Source organism: Panthera tigris, chromosome F3 (assembly GCF_018350195.1).
Source record: "Panthera tigris isolate Pti1 chromosome F3, P.tigris_Pti1_mat1.1, whole genome shotgun sequence".
NCBI lineage: Eukaryota > Metazoa > Chordata > Mammalia > Carnivora > Felidae > Panthera > Panthera tigris.
The window spans coordinates 32,802-52,877 of NC_056678.1; the positions used below are offsets into that span (position 1 = coordinate 32,802).

Genomic DNA, 20,076 nt, shown 5'->3' on the forward strand with positions numbered 1-20,076 from the left:
TGTATATATATAAAATATATTAAATTAAATTATTTAATTTATTAAATTAAATAATTTAATAAAATAATTAAATAATTTAAAATAAGTAAATCAATTTAATTTAATAATTTAATTAATTAATTAATTATATATTTATATATATTTATATATATGTGGCTGTATAATTTCCTATATGTATGTATATGTATATTTATTATATGTATATTATATGTATAATATACATATTATATTTATATGTATATGCATATGCATAATATACAAATTATATGTATAATTTCTTATATATGTATATATAAGTATATGTGTATAAGTTCTATATGTATATATTTGTATACACACACACACACTTATCATAAATGTATGCAAACACTGAGGCCATTCTGAATAAAACTAATCCTTCCTTGATGATTTTAGATATCCAGTGCCTTTGATAGTATCACAAATAGCTATGATTGTGTTAGGGACTTTAAAGTATCTGGTTCTATTAAATTAATATTATTTAGGTTCTGGGGAAAGGGGAAGATTTTATTTATTTACAATTGGAAAAGAAACTAGTAATCCATAACAGATTATTCCTTTTGGACTAGAGAGCTCTAAATTACCAAAACCATGCTTCCTGTACCAACAGTGCCATTGACACAGATTGTATGCTCAATAAGTATGTGTTAAATGTGGAATTAAACAGTGGAATGAATGAATGAATGAATGCCTGTTCATTCTTCTCTAGAATGAACTAGAGGAACTTCTCTAGAAGAAGCAAATCTTTAGTTTATTGAAAGTAGATTTCCCATCTTGCCAAGTATAAAGTCTCTTAAAAAATGTGTAAGATTCAGAAATTGTTATGTATCACTATAGCTAGAAATCGAATCATAATATAGATTCATTTGCTGTCATATTAGTTAGAAACACTGGAGTATTACTTTAACCACATAGTATAAAACACATGCTTTGAAGGCACATTCCTGGGTTTGAATTCAGGGTCTGTTCTTGGCCAGCGACTAGGGCTTCTTGGGAAAGTCACTTCGACTTTCTGTGCCTCATTTTCTTCCTGTGTAAAATACCTAATATAATAACCTACTTCATAGGATTGTTGTGGGGCTTCAAATACCTTGAAGACATGTAAAGTGCTCATAGTAATGCCTAGAGAGTAGTTGCATAGTGAGTCTTCAACACGTTAATATCATGATTGTTAAAAAGGGGTTCTTTCATATAGGGACTTAACTTGCACTTACCAAGTAGGTTTTAGTGCCAGTAAAAGCTTATTTTTAGTAAAATGACAACAACACAAACAATGGTATCATTCCTATCAAATAATGCAAGTAGCAGTAGGATTTTACTTTGCTTTTGTTAGTTTTTACCTAACTTTAGTACTTTGTTGTGCTTGCTTCAGCAGCACATATACTAGAACTGGATACACCTAATCCTTTGTTAATATTAGCAGTAGTATGTTTTCGATGTTGTTTAATGTTACTCTGTTGTTTAATCCCCTTTGTAGAAAATTAGATTCAAATGCAGAGATTTTATATCAGAAACAATAGGTTTAGATACGCTTTGTATTTTAAGTATTTAATATTTGCCTGAAAAGAATTGTTTTTTTTCAGACCTGCAAAGAAAATTTCTAAGAAAAAGAACAAGGTAAGCAAAAGAGACAATGTAATTTTATTTTATTTATTATTTATTTTATTTTTATTTTATTATATTATTTTGATACATATTTGTTAGGAATATTGTTCAGTGGCAAAAATTACTTTATGAAAGATGTAGTGAAAAAATAGAAAATCTTCCTTTGTTGTAGAGACATTTGCTGTGAAAAAGTTATTTAGAAATACTAGCTATGGATAACAGTGTCTTTTTGATAAAAATCCGTTCTTTTAAAAAGTCTCTATGGTTTCGCTTTTAAATGTTCATTCACTTATTTTTAAAATGTATTTTGAGAGAGAGCACGCACAAGTAGGGGAGGGGCCGAGGGAGAGGGGGAGAGAGAATCCCAAGCAGGCTCCATGCTGTCATTGTGGAGGTCAACGTGGGACTCAAACTCAGGAACCCTGAGGTCATGACCTGAGCCAAAATGGAGTCGGATGCTCAACCGATTGAGCCAGTCAGGTGCCCCTGTTTTTGCTTTTATAAAAAGACGGCTATTTACCACTTCTCTACACCTAGTATATTTTATAAATATTTGGGGGACATTTTGAAATGGTATTATTCATTGGTAGGTCAAAAAGCAAATTACTTCTATGGATGACCTTGTCGACTTCATTCAGTCATCTGAAGCAGCTTCAGAGCATTGTGAGTTGCCTTACTCTAAGAATTTCATGTTGCTGATTGAACAACTTGGCATGGATTGTAAAGGTACGTATATTGCTGTAGTAATATGTGCACACCTTGTCTACTACTGTACCATAGAACACTGCTGTATTATAGAGCTGCTCATCTCAGAAATGTGTTTTATATTAAAATAAAAGCAGAACTATTGTATCCTCTCAGCCAAAGAGTCATCATTTCTACTGTACCTTTCTTAGAGGGAATGGCACATCTAATGTGTTTGTTAACTCTGCTTCTCCTCTGTGCCTTCACCCAGTTCAGGTCATTATTTTTCTCCTAGATGACTGAAATAACTTCAGGATTGTTTTCCCTGCCGTTCTACCTCCCAAGACCTTGGTCTACATTGCAACCATAATTAGTATATGTTTTAAAAAAATGTGTCTTTCATCATGGTACCCCCTTGCTTAAAGCTTAGCTAGTACTTCTCATTGCTATTAGGTTAGAGGCCACAGTCCTCTGGCTTCATCTTGTATTGTTTTACATCCTTCTTTCCGTCTGTGTCTTATCCACTGTTTTAGACGTTTCTTCCTGTGAAAGAGCTTTTCGTTTCCAACATTTTTAGTTCATATATGAAGTTTAGTTCATATATGAAGTGTGTCATTTGACAGTTTTGACATATGTTTACACGTATGAAACGATAACCATAATCCAGACAGCTAACATATTCATCACCCTTAAAAATCTCATGTCTCTTCATATTCCCTTATTATGAAGCTGCCAAATTGTTTTCTAAAGGAGTTGTACGGTTTTCCATTCCCAACAGCAGTCTGTGAGAGCACCAATTCCTACATACATATTCATGAACACTTAGTATTGTCAGCTTTTTAAATCCTAGCCATTCGGATGGATATTTAGTATATATCTCATTATGGTTTCAATATACATTTCCCTAATAACTGATGATGGTGAGCATATTTTCATGTGCTTGTTTGCCATCTGTATATCTTCTTTGAATTGTCCAAATCTTTGGTTGTTTTAAAATTTGTTTGTTTGTTTTCTTACTTGTTGAGTTTTCAGAATTCTTTGTATATTCTAGACACAGTTCCTTATTTTGTTTTCTTTTTTTTTTGTTGTTGTTTCCACTGAGGCATTTTATTTTCACATATGTATTACATCCCTAGAAAAAGAATCCCAGGATTTCCCCTTCTGTGTGTTTTCATCTTCCTTCTTCATGGTCCATGAGTGTAGCTGAGGTGGTCAGTATAATGAAACCAAACTGAGCAGATTATTCTGCCATTTTTCTAGATCTTTGCATTTTCCATCAATTCTGGGGCCAGTCACTCCATGCTTGCTTAACCTGCCTGTGAGTTTCACAACAATTTACCCAACTCTTTTGATCATCAATGATTTTAAATTCACCAGTGTAACCATGCTTCATCATCACAGTTAGAAAGTGGACAATGTCTTTGGAGCATGGCCTAGTAAGAACCTGGCGTTTGCTTCTCTTTTCAGTATTGTTATGCTTTGGGAAGCATCTGCCACGACATTCACTAGCATCATGATGGTGGCACAGAAAGATTGTGGAAAGAGCTAGGTACAGTTCCTTTCTCACCTCTCTTTTTTTTTGCAAGGTTTTTCTTCTCCCACTCTGTGACTTTTCCTTGTCTCAACAGTGTTTTTAAAGAGCAGTTTTTCTTTTTGGTGAAGTCCAGTTTACACATTCATTTGTTCTTGTATGATTCTTGCTTTTGGTTTTCATATCTAAGAAATATTTGCATAGCACAAGGTCACAAAGCTTTTATCTCATGCTTTCTTTTAGAAGTTATATAGTTTTAGGTCTTACATTTAGATCTATGACTGATTTTATATTCTTTTTTATTTGTGATACAGAGTATGGATACAAGTTCATTCTTTTGCATATGGATATCTAGTTGTTCCAGCACCATTTATTGAAAAGGCTGTGTTTTCTCCACTTTATGCCATTGTTCCTTTGTCATAATCAGTTGGCCACATATGTGTGGCTTTATGTATGGGCTCTATTCTGTCTCATTGATCTCTTTGTCCATCTTTGTACCAATATTATGCTGTTTAAATCACTGCCAGTTTACAAGGATTTTTGAAATCAGGTAGTGTTTGTCATCCTGCTCTGTTCTTTTCGGTGTTCTTCCGCTACTCTGGATCCTTTGCATTTCCACGTGAATTTTAGAATCAGTTTGTCTGTTTCTTAAAACAAACAAACAAACAAACAAACAACTCTGGTGGTCTTCTGGAAATTAAGTTTAGATTATGTTGAATCTACAGATTTATTTGGGGAGAATTGGCTTCTTGACTCTATTGAATCTTTTAACCCCTGAACAGAGTATATATCTCTCCCTTGATATAGGTCTTTTAAAATTTTCTCAGTAATATTTTGTAGTGTTTAATGTATAGGTCTTTCTGTCTTTTATGATATTAACTGTGATTATTTTTTTATTTTAAGTGCAGTTGTAAATAATACATCTTAAATTTAATTTTTTTTAAATGCTTACTCTTGAGAGAGCGACAGAGCATGAGTTGGGGAGGGGCGGAGAGAGAGCTAGACAGAATCTGAAGCAGGCTCCAGGCTCCAAGCTATCAGTACAGAGCCCGACGTGGGGCTTGAAATCACCAACGGTGAGATTATGACCTGAGCCTGAGCCCAGTGCTTAACCAGCTGAGCCACCCAGATGCCCTGAAATTTTAATTTTTGATTCTTTATAGCTAATATATAGAAATAGAGTTGATTTTTGTGTAATGATTCTGTATCCTCCAACCTTGATAAATTTATATGTATAGATATATTTAATATTAGAGAGAATACATGAGCAGGGGAGAGGGGCAGAGAGAGAGAGAGAGAGAGAGAGAGAGAGAGAGAGAATCTTAAGCAGTCCCCATGCTCAGTGCAAGCCTGACATAGGGCTCCATCCCATGACTCTGGGATCATAGCCTGAGCTGAAATCAAGAGACACTCAACCGACTGAGTCATCCATGTGCCATAATAAATTCATTTATTAATTCTAGTAGCATTTTTCTTAATCCTGTCAGATTTTCTACATAAGCAAAGGTCATAAAATTCATTTTTAACTACTATTTTACTAACAATGGTAAATATTGTAGACTTGTAGCCAATACATTCCCTGTCACAACTAACCAGCTTTTCCATTGTACTATAAGAGCAGCCAATAGATACTGCATAAATTAATGGACATGGCTGTATTTTGATAAAATTTAATTTACCAAAACAAGTAACATGGCCCATAGGCTGGAGATTGCCAACTTCTATTTTGTGACCATGTCCTTGCTAGTAGAGACAGTTTCACTTCATTTTCTATCTGGATGTCCTTTGTTGCTTTATCTTGTTTGATTGCATTGGCTAGACCTGCTAGTATAGTGCTGAACAGAAGAAGTCAGTGAATGTCATTCCTGTCTTCTTCCTGATCTTATAGGAAATGCATTCAGTTTTTCACCATTGTTTATAATGTTAGCTATAGAGTTATCATGACTTGTTTTGTTTTGTTTTGTTTTAAATCATATTGAAGTTCCCTTGTATTCCAGGATTGCCGAAAGTTTTTATCTGGAATGGATGTTGAATTTTGACAAGGAACTTATTTTCTGTACAGAGATAGATACGTTTTTTGAATCTTAAACCAACTCTGCATTTCTGGGATAAAACCCATTTGGTAATAACAAATTATCCCTTAGCGTATTGTTAGATCCCCCCCCCCCACAAACACACATGGCTGTAGTTTAATTAATTAATTAATGAAATATAATTTATTGTCAAGTTAGCTAACGTACAGTGTATACATCGTGCTCTTGGCTTTGGGAGTATATTCCCATGATTCATTACTTACATACCACACCCAGTGCTCATCCCAACAAGTGCCCTCCTCAATGCCCATCACCTATTCTCCCCTTTCCCCCACCCCTCCATGAACCTTCAGTTTGTTCTCTGTATTTAAGAGTTTCTTATGGTTTGCTTCCCTCTCTGTTTGAAACTATTTTCCCCCTTCTATTCCCCCATGTTCTTCTGTTAAGTTTCTCAAAATCCACATATGAGTGAAAACATATGATATCTGTTTTTCTCTGACTGACTTATTTCACTTCACATACTACCCTCCAGTTCCATCCATGTTGTTGCAAATGGCAAGATTTCATTCTTTCTCATTACCAAGTAATATCCATTGTATATATAAACCACATCTTCTTTTCCCATAAATCAGTTGATGGACATTTGTGTTCTTTCCATAATTTGGTGATTGTTGATAGTATAAATGTTGGGGTACATGTGCCCCTATGAATCAGCACTCCTGTATCCCTTGGATATACGCCTAGTAGTGCAATTGCTGGGTTCTTGGATAATTTTATTTTTAACTTTTTGAGGAACCTCCACTCTGTTTTCCGGAGCAGTGGCACCACCCATGCATTCCCACCGACAGTGCAAGAGAATTCCCATTTCTGCACATCCTTACCAATGTCTGTTGTTTCCTGTGTTGTTAATTTTATCTACCCTGACCGGTGTGAGGTGGTATCTCAATGTGGTTTTGATTTGTATTTCCCTGATGATGAGTGACGTTGAACATCCTTTCATGTGCCTGTTGGCCTTCTGGATGTCTTCTTTGGAAAAGTGTCTATTCATGTCTTCTGCCCATTTCTTCCCTGGATTATTTGTTTTTTGGGTGTTGAGTTTGGCCAATTCTTTCTAGAGTATGGATACTAATCCTTTATCCGATATGTCATGTGCAGATATCTTCTCCCATTCCGTTGGTACCTTTTAATTTTGTGGATTGTTTCCTTTGAAGTGCAGAAGCTTTCTACATTGATGAGGTCCCAATAGTCCAATTTTGCTTTTATTTCCCTTGCCTTCAGAGATGTGTTGAGTAGAATTTGCTGTAGCCAAGGTCAAAGAGGTTGTGGCCTGTGTTCTTCTCTAGGGTTTTGATGGTTTACTCTCTCACATTGAGGTCTTTCATCCATTTTGAGTTTATGCACGGTGTAAGAAACTGGTCCTGTTTCATTCTTCTGCATGTTGCTGTCCAGCCCTCCCAGCACCATTTGCTAAAGAGCCTATCTTTTTTCCATTGGATACTCTTTCCTGCTTTGCCAAGGTTTAGTTGGCCATACATTTGTGGGTCCATTTCTGGATTCTCTATTCTATTCCATTCGCCTTTGTGTCTCTTTTTGTGCCAATAGTATACTCCCTTGATGATCGCAGCTTTGTAGTAGAGGCTAACGTCTGGGATTGTGATGCCTCCAGCTTTGGTTTTCTTTTTCAACATTATTTTGGTTATCTGGGATCTTTTGTGGTTACATACAAATTGTAGGATTGTTTGTTCTAGCTCTGAGAAGAATGCCGGTGCAACGTTGATTGGGATTGCACTGAATGTGTAGATTGCTTTGGGTCATTATCGACATAGCTTCAATGCCAACTTCGTGAAAGCTTGTCTTATCTCTCTACTGCTTGCAGTCCTGGATACTCCAAGTAAACTGTAAACATCCTGATCTGTGCCCACTAAAATGGCCATATACACTATTAGGAAACAGAATGACCCTTTTCAGGTCCCGGACGTAGTCATTTTCATTGAACCAGACTCCCATTCTTTCTCTGATACAAGTTCTGATGAAAGTGAACATTCAGATATACAGCTGGTTCCAACTGAGAGAATATGCAGGTTTGAGAACTTGTGTTCACGTTACTCCAAGAGCGAATCAAGCATCATGAAATTTTCTCCCAAAATGTCAATCTGTGTAGGCTCAGTAATCTCCACTTCCTCAGATCACAAAGGATATCAAAATACTTTGAGGAATCTAACCTTCTTAACATTCTGTTTCTCCTTTCTTCCTTTAATACTAAATGTCTAAATCTTCTCCTTACCTGCGAATGGTCTCTGGCTCATTTCTAACTCCTTGTCATGCAACCAAAACATACGTTTGTAAAGTATAGTGGTGGAGGTAACAAATATTCAGACTAAAATAAGCAACCAGAGGAAAATCGAGAACATATTGTCCAATACCACCATGGGACAAGTGGTTCTCCTAGGGGTCCTTCTCAGCGTGGGTGTGGTGGACTTGATCTGCGCCAAGCTTCAGGGCCAGGTAGAAACTGCCGGTAAATGCAATAGGAAGGATTTCTGGCTGCCATCAGCCCAGAATAGGATGTGGGGAGAGGGGAAGGATGGGGACATCCCAGGAAAGAGACTGCTGGCATATGAAGTCTCCGGCAGGACTAGGGTGAAAGGAGCCTGAGTAACTGAGGCTTAAGTGAGAGAAACGGTCGCAAGAAGCTGGGAAGCGAAGTCGGAAGAAGGGTGATGATGTAGGTAGTGAGAAAAAGATGGGGAGCTAGAACACACAACTCATAGCAGGGGCGGAGATGAAGGGAGGAGAGACAGGTGCACAGGCATTGGGCTTTCCCTTCCAGAAGGCCATGCCTCTGCCACTGCCGCCGCCTCCCGTTCCAGCAGAGCCTGGGGCCCGGCCAATGCCCACCTCAGTCTAGGGGGTTCGCCTCCTACAGCTACTCCCCCACCTTCAATTCCCGGCAGGTGGCGGACCCCGCCCCCACAAGGCCAAGTGCCTGCTGTGAGCCTGTGAACAAAACACCTGCTCTCCAGCCACTGCCAGGGTGGGGCGGGGCAGGGCGGGGCGCTCGGGAAGCTGGGGGAGGAGCCACAAAGGCAGCAAGGAGCACCGCACTTCCCTCTTCTTTTTTAATGTATACATTCAGTGCTATCAGTCTTCATGTGAGTGCTACTAGGGTAGGACTACAAATTCTACTATGTTTTCATTTTCATTCAGTTCAGAATCCTTTCTATTTTTTTTTTCTTTTTTCATTACTTCTTTGACCCAGGGGATATTTCGAAGTGTTCTGTAGTTCACAAATAGTTGAGTATTTTCCAGAGATATTTTTGTGCTTGTTTTCTGATTTGATTATTTTGTGGTCAGGGAACACACTATTATGACTTCAGGCCTCTTGACTTCTTCCTTTTATTAAGGCTTATTTTTGACCCAGAACATAGTCTTTTTTGGTAAGTGTTCCATAGATCCTTGAGAAGAATAGTGGTGGCCAAGTCTACTATGCCCTTGCTGATGTTGAGCCTATTGAAATATCAGACTATAATTGTGAATTTGCCTATTTCTCTTTTCAGTTCTATCAATTTTTGCTTCATGTACTTTGAAGCTATTAACAGATACATGAACATTTAAGATTGCTCTTAATTGACCCTTTTATGATTATAAAATGACCTGTTGTTTATTGCTGGTAATGATTTTTTTGCTTGAAACTGTTTTGTCTGCTATTCATATAGCCACTCTAGCTCAGCCTTCTTTGGTCAAGTGTTAGTGTGGCATATCATATTTCTATCTTTTGAACAAATTTCTGTCTTGACATTTAAAGTGCATTTTGTATAGGTGGCATATAGTTGAGTCTTCCTTTTTTATCCATTCTGACAGTCTGCGTTTTAGTTGAGGCTTTTAGACCGTTTTCATTTACTGTGATTTTTTTTTCAATATATGAAATTTATTGTCAAATTAGTTTCCATACAACACCCAGTGCTCATCCCAAAAGGTGCCCTCCTCAATACCCATCACCCACCCTCCCCTCCCTCCCACCCCCCATCAAGCCTCAGTTTGTTCTCAGTTTTTAAGAGTCTGTTATGCTTTGGCTCTCTCCCACTCTAACCCCTTTTTTTCTTTTTTCCTTCCCCTCCCCCATGGGTTTCTGTTAAGTTTCTCAGGATCCACATAAGAGTGAAAACATATGGTATCTGTCTTTCTCTGTATGGCTTATTTCACTTAGCATCACACTCTCCAGTTCCATCCACGTTGCTACAAAGGGCCATTTACTGTGATTTTTGAGATAGTTGATTTGAATCTGTCATCATGCTGTTTGATTTGCATTTGTCTTATCTGCTCCTTGTTCCCGTTCTCTTCTTTTTCTGCTTTCTTTTAATCGAGTAATTTTTATGATTCAGTTTTATCCATTTATTTATTTATTCACGTATTCATTTATTCATTTATTCACTTATTTATTTAGGCTTCCTAGCTAGAACTTTTCAGTTTTGCTGCTTTAGTGGTTGGTTTAGGGTTTATAGTCTATGGCTTCAGCATCACAGTCTCCCTTCCAGTAATGTTATACCACATCGTATATAGTTTAGGCAAATTACAAGAGTTGACTTCCATTTCTTCTTTCCTAGACAGATCCTTCCTGGGTCAGTGGGATTACAGTTTTCATGAAATTTAGGAAGATTTGGGCCATATTTTTTTCCTGTCCCTTTCCCCTGCCTCTTTGGGCAATTGTATATTTCCCAGTTGAAGTTTTCTCCCAGGTTTCCAATGTTAAACTTCAGTCTTTTGTTTGTGATGTCTAATATGTGTTTATTCCCACCCATCGTATTGTTCATGGCTAACATAATTTACATCTCTGTAAGTGCTATTTGGTTTTTAAAACTATAGCTTCTATGCCTCTAGTTATCTTTTCATGCTTTGTTTGGAGATATAGTTAAGTTACTTACAAACAATTGGATCCTTTAGTCTTGCTCTTACGAATTATTGGCTGAATCCAGAGTGGTAATCAGCCTAAGGCAAATTATGAGTTTTTCCATCTTAGCTAATGTGAATAGACACTGTCCCTCGTGCTGTGGGAGCACCAGGCAGTGTTTCCTCTACTCTTTTCAGATTTTTTTCCCTTGATGACTTCCTTCCATGTATGCACTGGTTGTTACTCTGCTGAATAGCCAAAGGGGACCCTGTGCAGATGCCCAGGGTTCTTTCTGTGTCCTGCTTTCTCCTCTCCTGGATGCTGACCTGTCATCTCTATCTGTCTTGACTTCACCACACTCTCAGTTTTGCCACCTTGACACAAGGAGTATGGTGAAATCTACTTAAATAATTTATGTCTCCTGTGTTGTAGCCTGAAAACTCTCTCAAGGGAATGAGTTTGGGCATACGTGTTAGGCTAACGTGTTTTGTTTTCAGAGATCATTGTCCTTCATTTTCTGAAGTTCTGTGTCTTGAAAATCATGTTAAAATTGTATTTTGTCTGTTTTGTTTTTGCTTGCTTCAGGTAGGAAGATCAATCAGTATGTGTTACCCCATCTTGTCCAGAAGCAGATTACAGTGGAACTTCAGCACATGCTCTAGACTGTCGAGAGTGCTTGTCTTCCTCCTTTGCTTAATTGCCTCCTGCTCCTCCTTCATTCCTCAGTATAGTTATCTCTTCCTCAGGGACATCTATCTTCCTTGGGCCCAATCTAGATCAAGTTATGATCACAGAACTCTGTCTTCTAATAGGAACTATCTGAATTTAGAATTACCATTTGAGTTGTCTTTCTCCTTCACTAGACTTTAAGCTAATCAAGAGCCAGGGGTCTTCTCTATTGTATGCGTAGAGCTGAGTATAACATCTTCCAATGAAGGTATATATTTATTCAATGTTTGAATGAGTGAAATGAAGATGCACAGGCCTGTATATGCAAAAAGTACTCATCTATTTTATTTCTGTTTCTTCTCTGATGCAGATTATGCTGGCTTCTTGAAAATCCAAGATATACGTGTTTCCTATGAGAAATTAAGGAAACTTAACAAAAATCACTGTAAACTTCTTATGGGAAAAATTACAAAAATGGAAAAAATGGTTAGTGCACTACAAAACGAGCTACAAGAATCGAAAGACATGATATCACGGTTAGAGCATCAAAAAGTTGAATGGGAACGTGAATTCTGCAGTTTGAGGTATAGCATCTTGGCTTTAAGGAAATATTTCAACTTTTTCCTTTTATACTACAGATGTGTAGAGGCAGTTTTGTAATTGCTGACTTACCTTATGGGATTTTCCTGGAAAGAATACTTGTTTAGTGTTGTGAGGTGTGCGATTCTTGGAAAAAACACAGCAAGTTCTTAACAGTGAATACTTCTAATACTTTAATGTATATTCCAAATCACAATTTTAATGGCCATATAAAAGTCCACCATAGTCCAAGAAACATCATTATTTAAGAGATTGAATTCTGCCTGTTTTTCATCTTTCTGTATTTTAATTAATGCTGTCAGGAATGTCTTTTATAGAAATCTGTTTCTACATGTCTGGTTACTTACTTGGAATCAATTCTTCAATATAATGTTATCTGGATAAGGTATAAAAATTTTAAAAAAGGTCTTTGATCCATATTTTTAAATTGTTCTCAGGAAAGTTTATATTACTTTCTGTACCTACCAACAGAGTATAAAATGGTCATTTTTCTCAAGACAGTAAAATTCCCCAAAATTGATTCCATTTGCTTCTTAACATGCAGGGCTTAAAAGGTAAAGTGGGGGTGCCTGGGTGGCTCAGTTGGTTAAGCATCTGGCTTCGGCTCAGGTGATGATCTCGTGAGTTTGAGCCTTGCTTTGGGTGGGCTCGAGCCCGGCTTTGGGTGAGCACGAGCCCCGCTTCAGGTGAGCTCCTCTTCTCTCACTGTCTCTCCCTCTCTGTCTGCCCGTCATGGGATTCTGTCTCTCTTTCTCTCTCTCTGCCCTCGCTCACTTGCGTCATCTCTCTCTCAATAAAAAATTTAAACAAAGTAAAATGGGGGCGCCTGGGTGGCTCAGTCAGTCAAGCTTCCGACTTTGGCTCAGGTCATGATCTCAGGGTTCGTGAGTTCGAGCCCCACATCGAGCTGTGTGTTGTCAGTGCAAAGCCCACTTTGGATTTTCTGCCTCCCTCTCTCTCTCTATGCCCCTCCTTTGTTTGCATGGGCTCTCCCTTTCTCTCTCAAAAATGAATAAACTAAAAAAAAGTAATACAGAAAGTGATTACTGATAAGTTTTTTCAACATCTCTGTCATAGGTAGATAAAATTAATTCAAAAGTGTATGCTGAAAGGTCATATTACTCTTTATTGTTTACTTAATTAATACGTATCCTGTTGTGTTCTAGAATGGATGTTTAAGTGATTCATAAAGTAGGTATGCATCAACAAGGTAAGTTGCAAGTGTTGTGGAAGAAGAAACAAAAAGCATAGGCAACAGATATTAGACTAGTCAGCGTAGTCTTGGATGACAGTAATCTGCACATGTATGTTGTGTAAACAACATCCACAGATGCTCTCTTTCACTGCACATCATTTTTGGAGGTACCTGTAAGGTTTCATCAAGTGGAGATTTCATTTCCAGTGAGTTGATAAACTTGTTTATAAACAGCAACTTCTCTTTTTAATAAGAAACTGAATTATCTGTCCTATGGAGGAATAATTATACCTGTGGGAAAGGGGGTAATTTTCAACTCTAACTTTCCTGAATAATTTCAAACTTCCTTTCCTACAACATCTACCAGAGTTATTACTGACTAAAACTAACTAAGTTGCATAATGCTTTCTCCTGGCTTCTTTTCAACCGTATATATGGTTTGGAAGAGATTGAAGTGACAAATTAAAAACATGAGCCGTACAAGGAAAACAATTGGAGAACATAGAAATTTTTCATTTGGATAATAAGCCAACTTATGTGGAACCAGATCATAAAATGAACTTTTTATGTCTAACAAAACAAATTTTAAAAGAAGCACATGTAATTGCAGATGTACCTTAAAACAAGAAGAAGAAGAAGAAAGAAGAAATGCTGATATGTTATATGAAAATATTAGGGAAAAGTTAAGAAGAAAAGAAGACGAATATAAGAAAGAAGTTGAAACAAAACAACAAGTTGAACTCACTCTTAGAACGCTAAACATGGAATTGAAGGCCACAAAAAATCAGGTAAATCAGTTTTTGATAAAAACTGTATTTCCATCCATATTACATAGTGTAATATTATACATATATATTTTATAGTATCCCTTTGACTCAAGATATATTATTTAGGTTTAAAATAAATTAAAACATGGGATTATGTTCTTTTGAACATTTTTTTAAAGTTCTCCACTTCAGCTTTTGACCTTTTTTTTTTTAATGGTATGAGACCAGAATCATAATGAAATGTGTCTCCAGGTTGTAGAAGAGCGCAGTGACACTCAGTGGCAACTTTCTCCAGAACAGAAGGCCAGAGTCTTACAAGATGGAAGTCTAAACAATCACTTTTGCAAGCAAAAGGAGCTAGAAATGGCTCATAAGAAAACTAATTCTAAGGTATCTTCTTTAGTTATTTTGAAGTACATGTGTATATGTATTTGTATATATTCTATTTTTTAGTTATTATTACTTTTTTCTACGTGTGTGTGTATGTGTATATATATATATGTATATATATATATGTGTGTGTGTGTATGTGTATATATATGTGTACATATATATGTATGTATATATGAAACTGAACTGTGTTCATCATGGAAACTATAGAGGATTTTAAAAGCACATATATTTTGAGGAGGGTCATGGGGGATGGTGGCATTTTTGCTTCAGTGGATAAAATAATAGTCTTGATTAAATGCATTTGTCTGCAAAAAATAGTGACATTCATAATGTCCTCATCCAAGGGAGAGGCTTTTATTACTTTCTGTAGGAATTGATGAGCTCTCCCTAATCTCAAAACTATTGCTACTAGCAACATGTGTTTTGGTTTTGAACAGTTACTTCACTGCCTTGATATATTAATAGGTTAGTTGAACACTTCCGCTAATGGACAGGAGGGCAAGTGTAGCCAGTTCACTGATCATATTTTCGGTATCAAGTCTCCTACTTTTGAGAAAAGTAACAGTTTTACTTCAAGAAGCATCCTATTTCATTACAAGGAACTTTTGATAACAATGGTATGCTGTGGTATATACTTAATGATAATTTATTGATAGGTATTTTATTCCTAATAAAATAGTTGAGTGTATTTCCCCTCTTTTATATTTATTACTGTTTTCAACATGAAGAGGAAATACAAGTTATTGTAGCAGTAAATAATCTCATGGTATTCTAAGAGATGTATAAATTTCACCTTATTTCCTATCAGTATTTTGAAATACAAGACTTCTTTCGTACTTGTGTATTTACACTAGAGAAGTGGCAGTGGTTGGTGCAAGAGCACTTTTTGTGGAGTGAGAAGACCTGGGGAGAGTCCTGCAGCTCACCGTTTTAATCTCTCCATTCTAGAATTGTGATAACCAAATGAGTTCATTGATGTATGTAGAAGTGTTTCTATTATAGTACAGTGCCTAGATTTTTCAGTTATCAATAGATATAATTCTTATAACTGACTATAGAAATGGTAGCAAAGTAGATACCTATGAAATATTCTCAGGAAAGAAGAATTTTAGGAAATTTAATCTGTCCGAGTATATGCAGAGCTAAGGATTTTACTGTGGGGTTGCTGTGTTCGATATCTACTGTAAACTCAATTTTTAAGTGTAGTCAGGTTTATTAATCTTTTATTTTAGGTCTTCTGGTTTGTTGTAAATCAGAGAACGGCTTTTCCAATTCTGAGATTCTGAACACTTTTCTCACAAATTCTTTTTTACTTTCATGCCTTCATTATCTACAGTTAAAGTTCTGAACTTTTTGGAACTTACGCTTGTATAAAATTTGAGATTTGGAGCCAACTTAATTTTTTTTCCAGTTGGATATTCACTTACTGTAATCTTCCTTCCTTCCTTCCTTCCTTCCTTCCTTCCTTCCTTCCTATGCTTCTTTATTCATTAGAGAGAGAGAGAGAGAGAGAGAGAGAGAGAGAGAATGCAAGCAGGGGAGGGGCAGGGAGAGGGAGAGGGAGAGCGATAATCCTCAGCAGGCTCCTGACTGTCAGCACAGAGCCTGATGCGGGGCTTAAACCCACAGAATGTGAGATCATTCCCTGAGCCAAAATCAAGAGTCAGACACTCAACCAACTGAACCACCCTGGCACCCCCTGAAACCTTTCCATTGTTTAAACATAGATTATGCTTTCATTTAAAAGAAAATCATGATAATGCCATTTTATTGAGTGCTATCTGAAAATGTGCTTGGTTTTACTTAGCTTTCTGATAATCATGAGAAAACACAAGATCGGTTGCATAAAAACCACATGTTGCATGATAAAATTGTCGTGCTGAGACTGGAAAGAGACACCATAAACAATCAGAAGTAGCCAGGCAGATAACACCTTTTGTGTCTTTAACTGAATTCAGTGAACAGGAATGTGTATGTGTTACAAAAAGACGGTGAATTGATGTATGTGTTGATATTTCTCAAAGTACGTATGTGAGAGTTGTCTATTATTAACATAATTTAATAATAAGATGATTTAGAAAATCAGTAACAGAAATGTCTTATTAGGTAGTTGTGAGACAACTTCAACAAGAACTGGCTGATACTCTGAAGAAACAGTCTATGTCACATCTTCATCTGGAAGATGAAACACGGAATCTCAAGAAGAAATTAGGTCAAATCAGAAGTCAGGTATGTAGTAAATGTAACCTGTCAACAGCTAACTTATAGCTAGTTAAATAATATAAAGTGTTTTAGGATACCAATTTCCATGGACCGCTTTCTTTGGTATTTTCATTATAATTTATTATGATTTTAGTATCTTTACAATGCATTTATTTCATAAACTTCTGCCTCTCCTTCTCCTATTTGTGTTATACATTGTTTTCTTATAATACTTACTTTTAGGAAAGTTGAGGCTTTTGTATCCTTCCTCACAGAAATTGAGAGACTTTTTTCGTTCTTTCTTTAATTTAAATTTTTTTGACAGTTTATTTATTTATTTTGAGAGAGAAAGTGAGAGAGAGTGTGAGCGTGCATGTTAACAGGGGAGGGGCAGACAGAGGAGAGAGAGAGAATCCCAAGCAGGCTCCATGCTGTCAGTGTAGAGCCAATGTGAGGCTCAGTCTCATGAACCGTGAGATCATGACCTGAGCTGAAAGCAAGAATTGGACGCTTAACTGACGTAGCCACCCAGGTGCCCCAAGAGACTTTTGTCCCCTACTAAACAATGTTTTTTAATGATATCTCTATTACCATGATGAGGCAAGCTGGATCAAATCAGAAGATAATGTTTAATGGAATGATTCAGATAATTATCTTAGTTCTCATCTTCACTTTTGAGAAGAATGTATATTGATTTCAGGATGACTTGTACAGAAAGATCACTTAACAAACCACTTGAACTTCGGCATTTCCTTCATTTTCTTTGCCTTTTAGACATATTGTCAAAGCACGGAAATATTCTGATCATGTGTAGTATGGACGCCCAAAAGCAAGAATTAAGAACATTCTCTGTGTCCTGCCATTGGGTTTTTTTTAAAGCTATTTTGAGGTACAATACACATACCATAAAAGTCACCCATTTGCCACACAGAGTTCACGGTCTCTGTGTACACTCGTGCAACCATCACTGCCATCAAGTAGAATGTTTTCCTCATCCTGAAAGGAAACCCTTACCGTTGCCCCCAGCCTCAGGCAACCACCAGTCTACTACTTGGTCTCTCAATGGAGTTGCCTCTTGTGAATATTTCATATAAATGGAGTCACACAACGTGTGGTCCCTTGGGACTAGCTAGCTTTACTTAATGTTTTCTGGGTTCATCTGTGTTGGTTACAGCTTATATCAGTGCTTCATTTCTTTTTATTGTCAAACAGTACTCCATTGTGGGCTAAGGCCCTTGTTCATTCATCAGTTGATGGACCTTTGGGTTGTGTCCACTTCTTGCCTATTAATACAGCTGCTTATGAACATTTACGTAGTTCTTGTGTGGATATCCGTTTTTAATGTCTCTGCCATCAGATTTTATCCTCTGAGTTAATCAGGTTGATTTTACCATCTCTCAGCCGTTACTCATGCTGTCCTGTCTTTTTAGTTTCTGTTCCTCTTGAGTAAACCTATGTTATTCAGACTTGGCTCACAGTCTCCTTTCCAATGAATTTTCTCTGACTGTTCTAACTCCCATTAGCTTTAACTCTCTTGACACTTGTCATCTAGCCTGTGCAGAACAATTTAGTCCTTTATTTGACATTGTTTTTATTTTTTTCATGACAGGTAATTTCATCTTCCTAAGTATAAATTTAAGGGATAGTAATATTTGACACGGGTGATACTTATCCTTGTATAAATTGAAAATACTTTAACTTAACAGTTTTTCCAATAAAATTAATTACTTTATACTGTATCAATAAATTCTTCTTGAAAACATTGGTATAGCAAAGCTTTTATTCTAAATGTATGCTAAGAAATGAAATACTAAATTGAGGGGTGCCTGGCTGGCTCCAGTCCGATTAGAGTCTGCCTTTGGCTCAGGTCATGATCTCCATGTTCTTGAGATGGAGCCCTGCATTGGGCTTTCTGCTGTCAGCAGAGCCTGCATTGGATCCGTTGTGTCCCTCACGTTCTGAGCCACTCAGACTCGTGCTCTGTATCAAAAAATAAACGTTAAAAAATGTGTGTATATCTCTATACACACACACACACACACACTTATATAAGTAAAACTATTAATGAAAGCACTTAATCAAATAGAGGAGAAATGTTCAATCAAATGTTTAGTTTTTTTTCCCTCTCACTATGAAAAAGCACGCTAAATTTGTCCTTCTTTCTTACACAGCCAGAACTGTGATTTACAGATTTGTAGCACTTTACCAATGCAAATATCTGGGGACAGCTTTTCTGATATGCTTTTACCACAAACCCTTAATCTCTTCATCAGAGTACATGCTAAAGCAGCCTAATGTAAACAGTATGGACATGAAATGATGGAGGAACTTTAGTTTCACAAGGCTCGTTTATTTCCATGTCAGTGGCTTTCCCTTGCCTCTGATGGTCATGTAAAGGATCTACTACTGAGTCAAAGAGGTGCTATTTGTACCGTAGTCTGTGAGCATTGTCCACTCAGTGGTATAGAGAGGAAGTAAGTTAAAAGGATTATAAGTGGAAAAAAGTACTGTTGGCTAGTGGCATTGGCAAAGTTTTTTGAAGTACTGAGGAGAGATTCTGGGCCTCATGCTCCCCATTTGCTACCACTTGCGGTGGAATGAAGAATAACTTCAGTATAATTTGTATAGGGGAAAACTGGTATTGGCAAGCCACCTGCCTAAACTATCACATTGTATTGGAACACAAACTACAGCAACAGTAATCATGCTACATGCAGACACTTAGAGCTGACTATGTGCCACGTACCCTTCTAAGTTGTTCATCTATTATTTCCTAATTTAATCTTCACAACATCCCAGTGGGGTAGATACTATTATTATTTATTTTGAGATCACTTTTTTAAGGTCCTTTGTTTTGAGAGAGACAGAGAGACAGAGAGAATGTGGGGAAGGGCATGTAGGGAGAGAGAGAAAAAGGGAGAGAGAGAGAGAGAGAGAGAGAGAGAGAGAGAGAGAGAGAGAGAGAGAGAGAGAGAGAGAGAATCCCAAGCAGGCTCCTCACTATCCATGCAGAGCTCGATGTGGGGCTCAATTACATGACCCTGTGATCATGTCCTGAGCTGAAATCAAGAGCCAGACACTGAACCGACTGAGCTAGTCAGGTGCCCCAGTAGGTGCTATTATTACCTTCATTTTACAGATGCAGAGATTGAGACATGGAAGTTTTAGGTAGTGTGCTCAAGGTCATACAGCTCATAATGAGCAGAACTGGGAAATCAGACCCAGGCATTCTGGCCCCTACTAGGATATTATTTCTCAAATTCTTCCATTAAATATCTTGTTGTCACTGAAAATAGCATGTTCAGTTTTATAATCATGAGAATAGCAACGTCATTCACCTATGTGAATATGTAAAATCATAGTTGATGTGATGCTTGGAATATGAAAATAGAAATGTTTACCATGAGGTAAATTCTTATATTTCCTCCATTTTACCAATAGATACACTTGTACATTTATGTGATCATATATAATTTAAAAACATTAACAAT

At 37.0% G+C, this 20,076-nt stretch overlaps 1 protein-coding gene across 1 annotated transcript in view; it reads left to right on the forward strand.

Moving 5' to 3' along the window:
* LOC122235726 (ankyrin repeat domain-containing protein 26-like) overlaps window positions 1-20,076 on the forward strand; it is a 91,180-nt gene that overhangs the window by 32,280 nt on the left and 38,824 nt on the right. Inside the window, exons 7-12 of the mRNA XM_042975465.1 lie at window positions 1,602-1,635; window positions 2,214-2,349; window positions 11,799-12,012; window positions 13,834-14,011; window positions 14,219-14,380; window positions 16,490-16,612. Of these exons, the coding sequence (XP_042831399.1) occupies window positions 1,602-1,635; window positions 2,214-2,349; window positions 11,799-12,012; window positions 13,834-14,011; window positions 14,219-14,380; window positions 16,490-16,612 (847 nt within the window). The remainder of the gene's footprint in view (window positions 1-1,601; window positions 1,636-2,213; window positions 2,350-11,798; window positions 12,013-13,833; window positions 14,012-14,218; window positions 14,381-16,489; window positions 16,613-20,076) is intronic.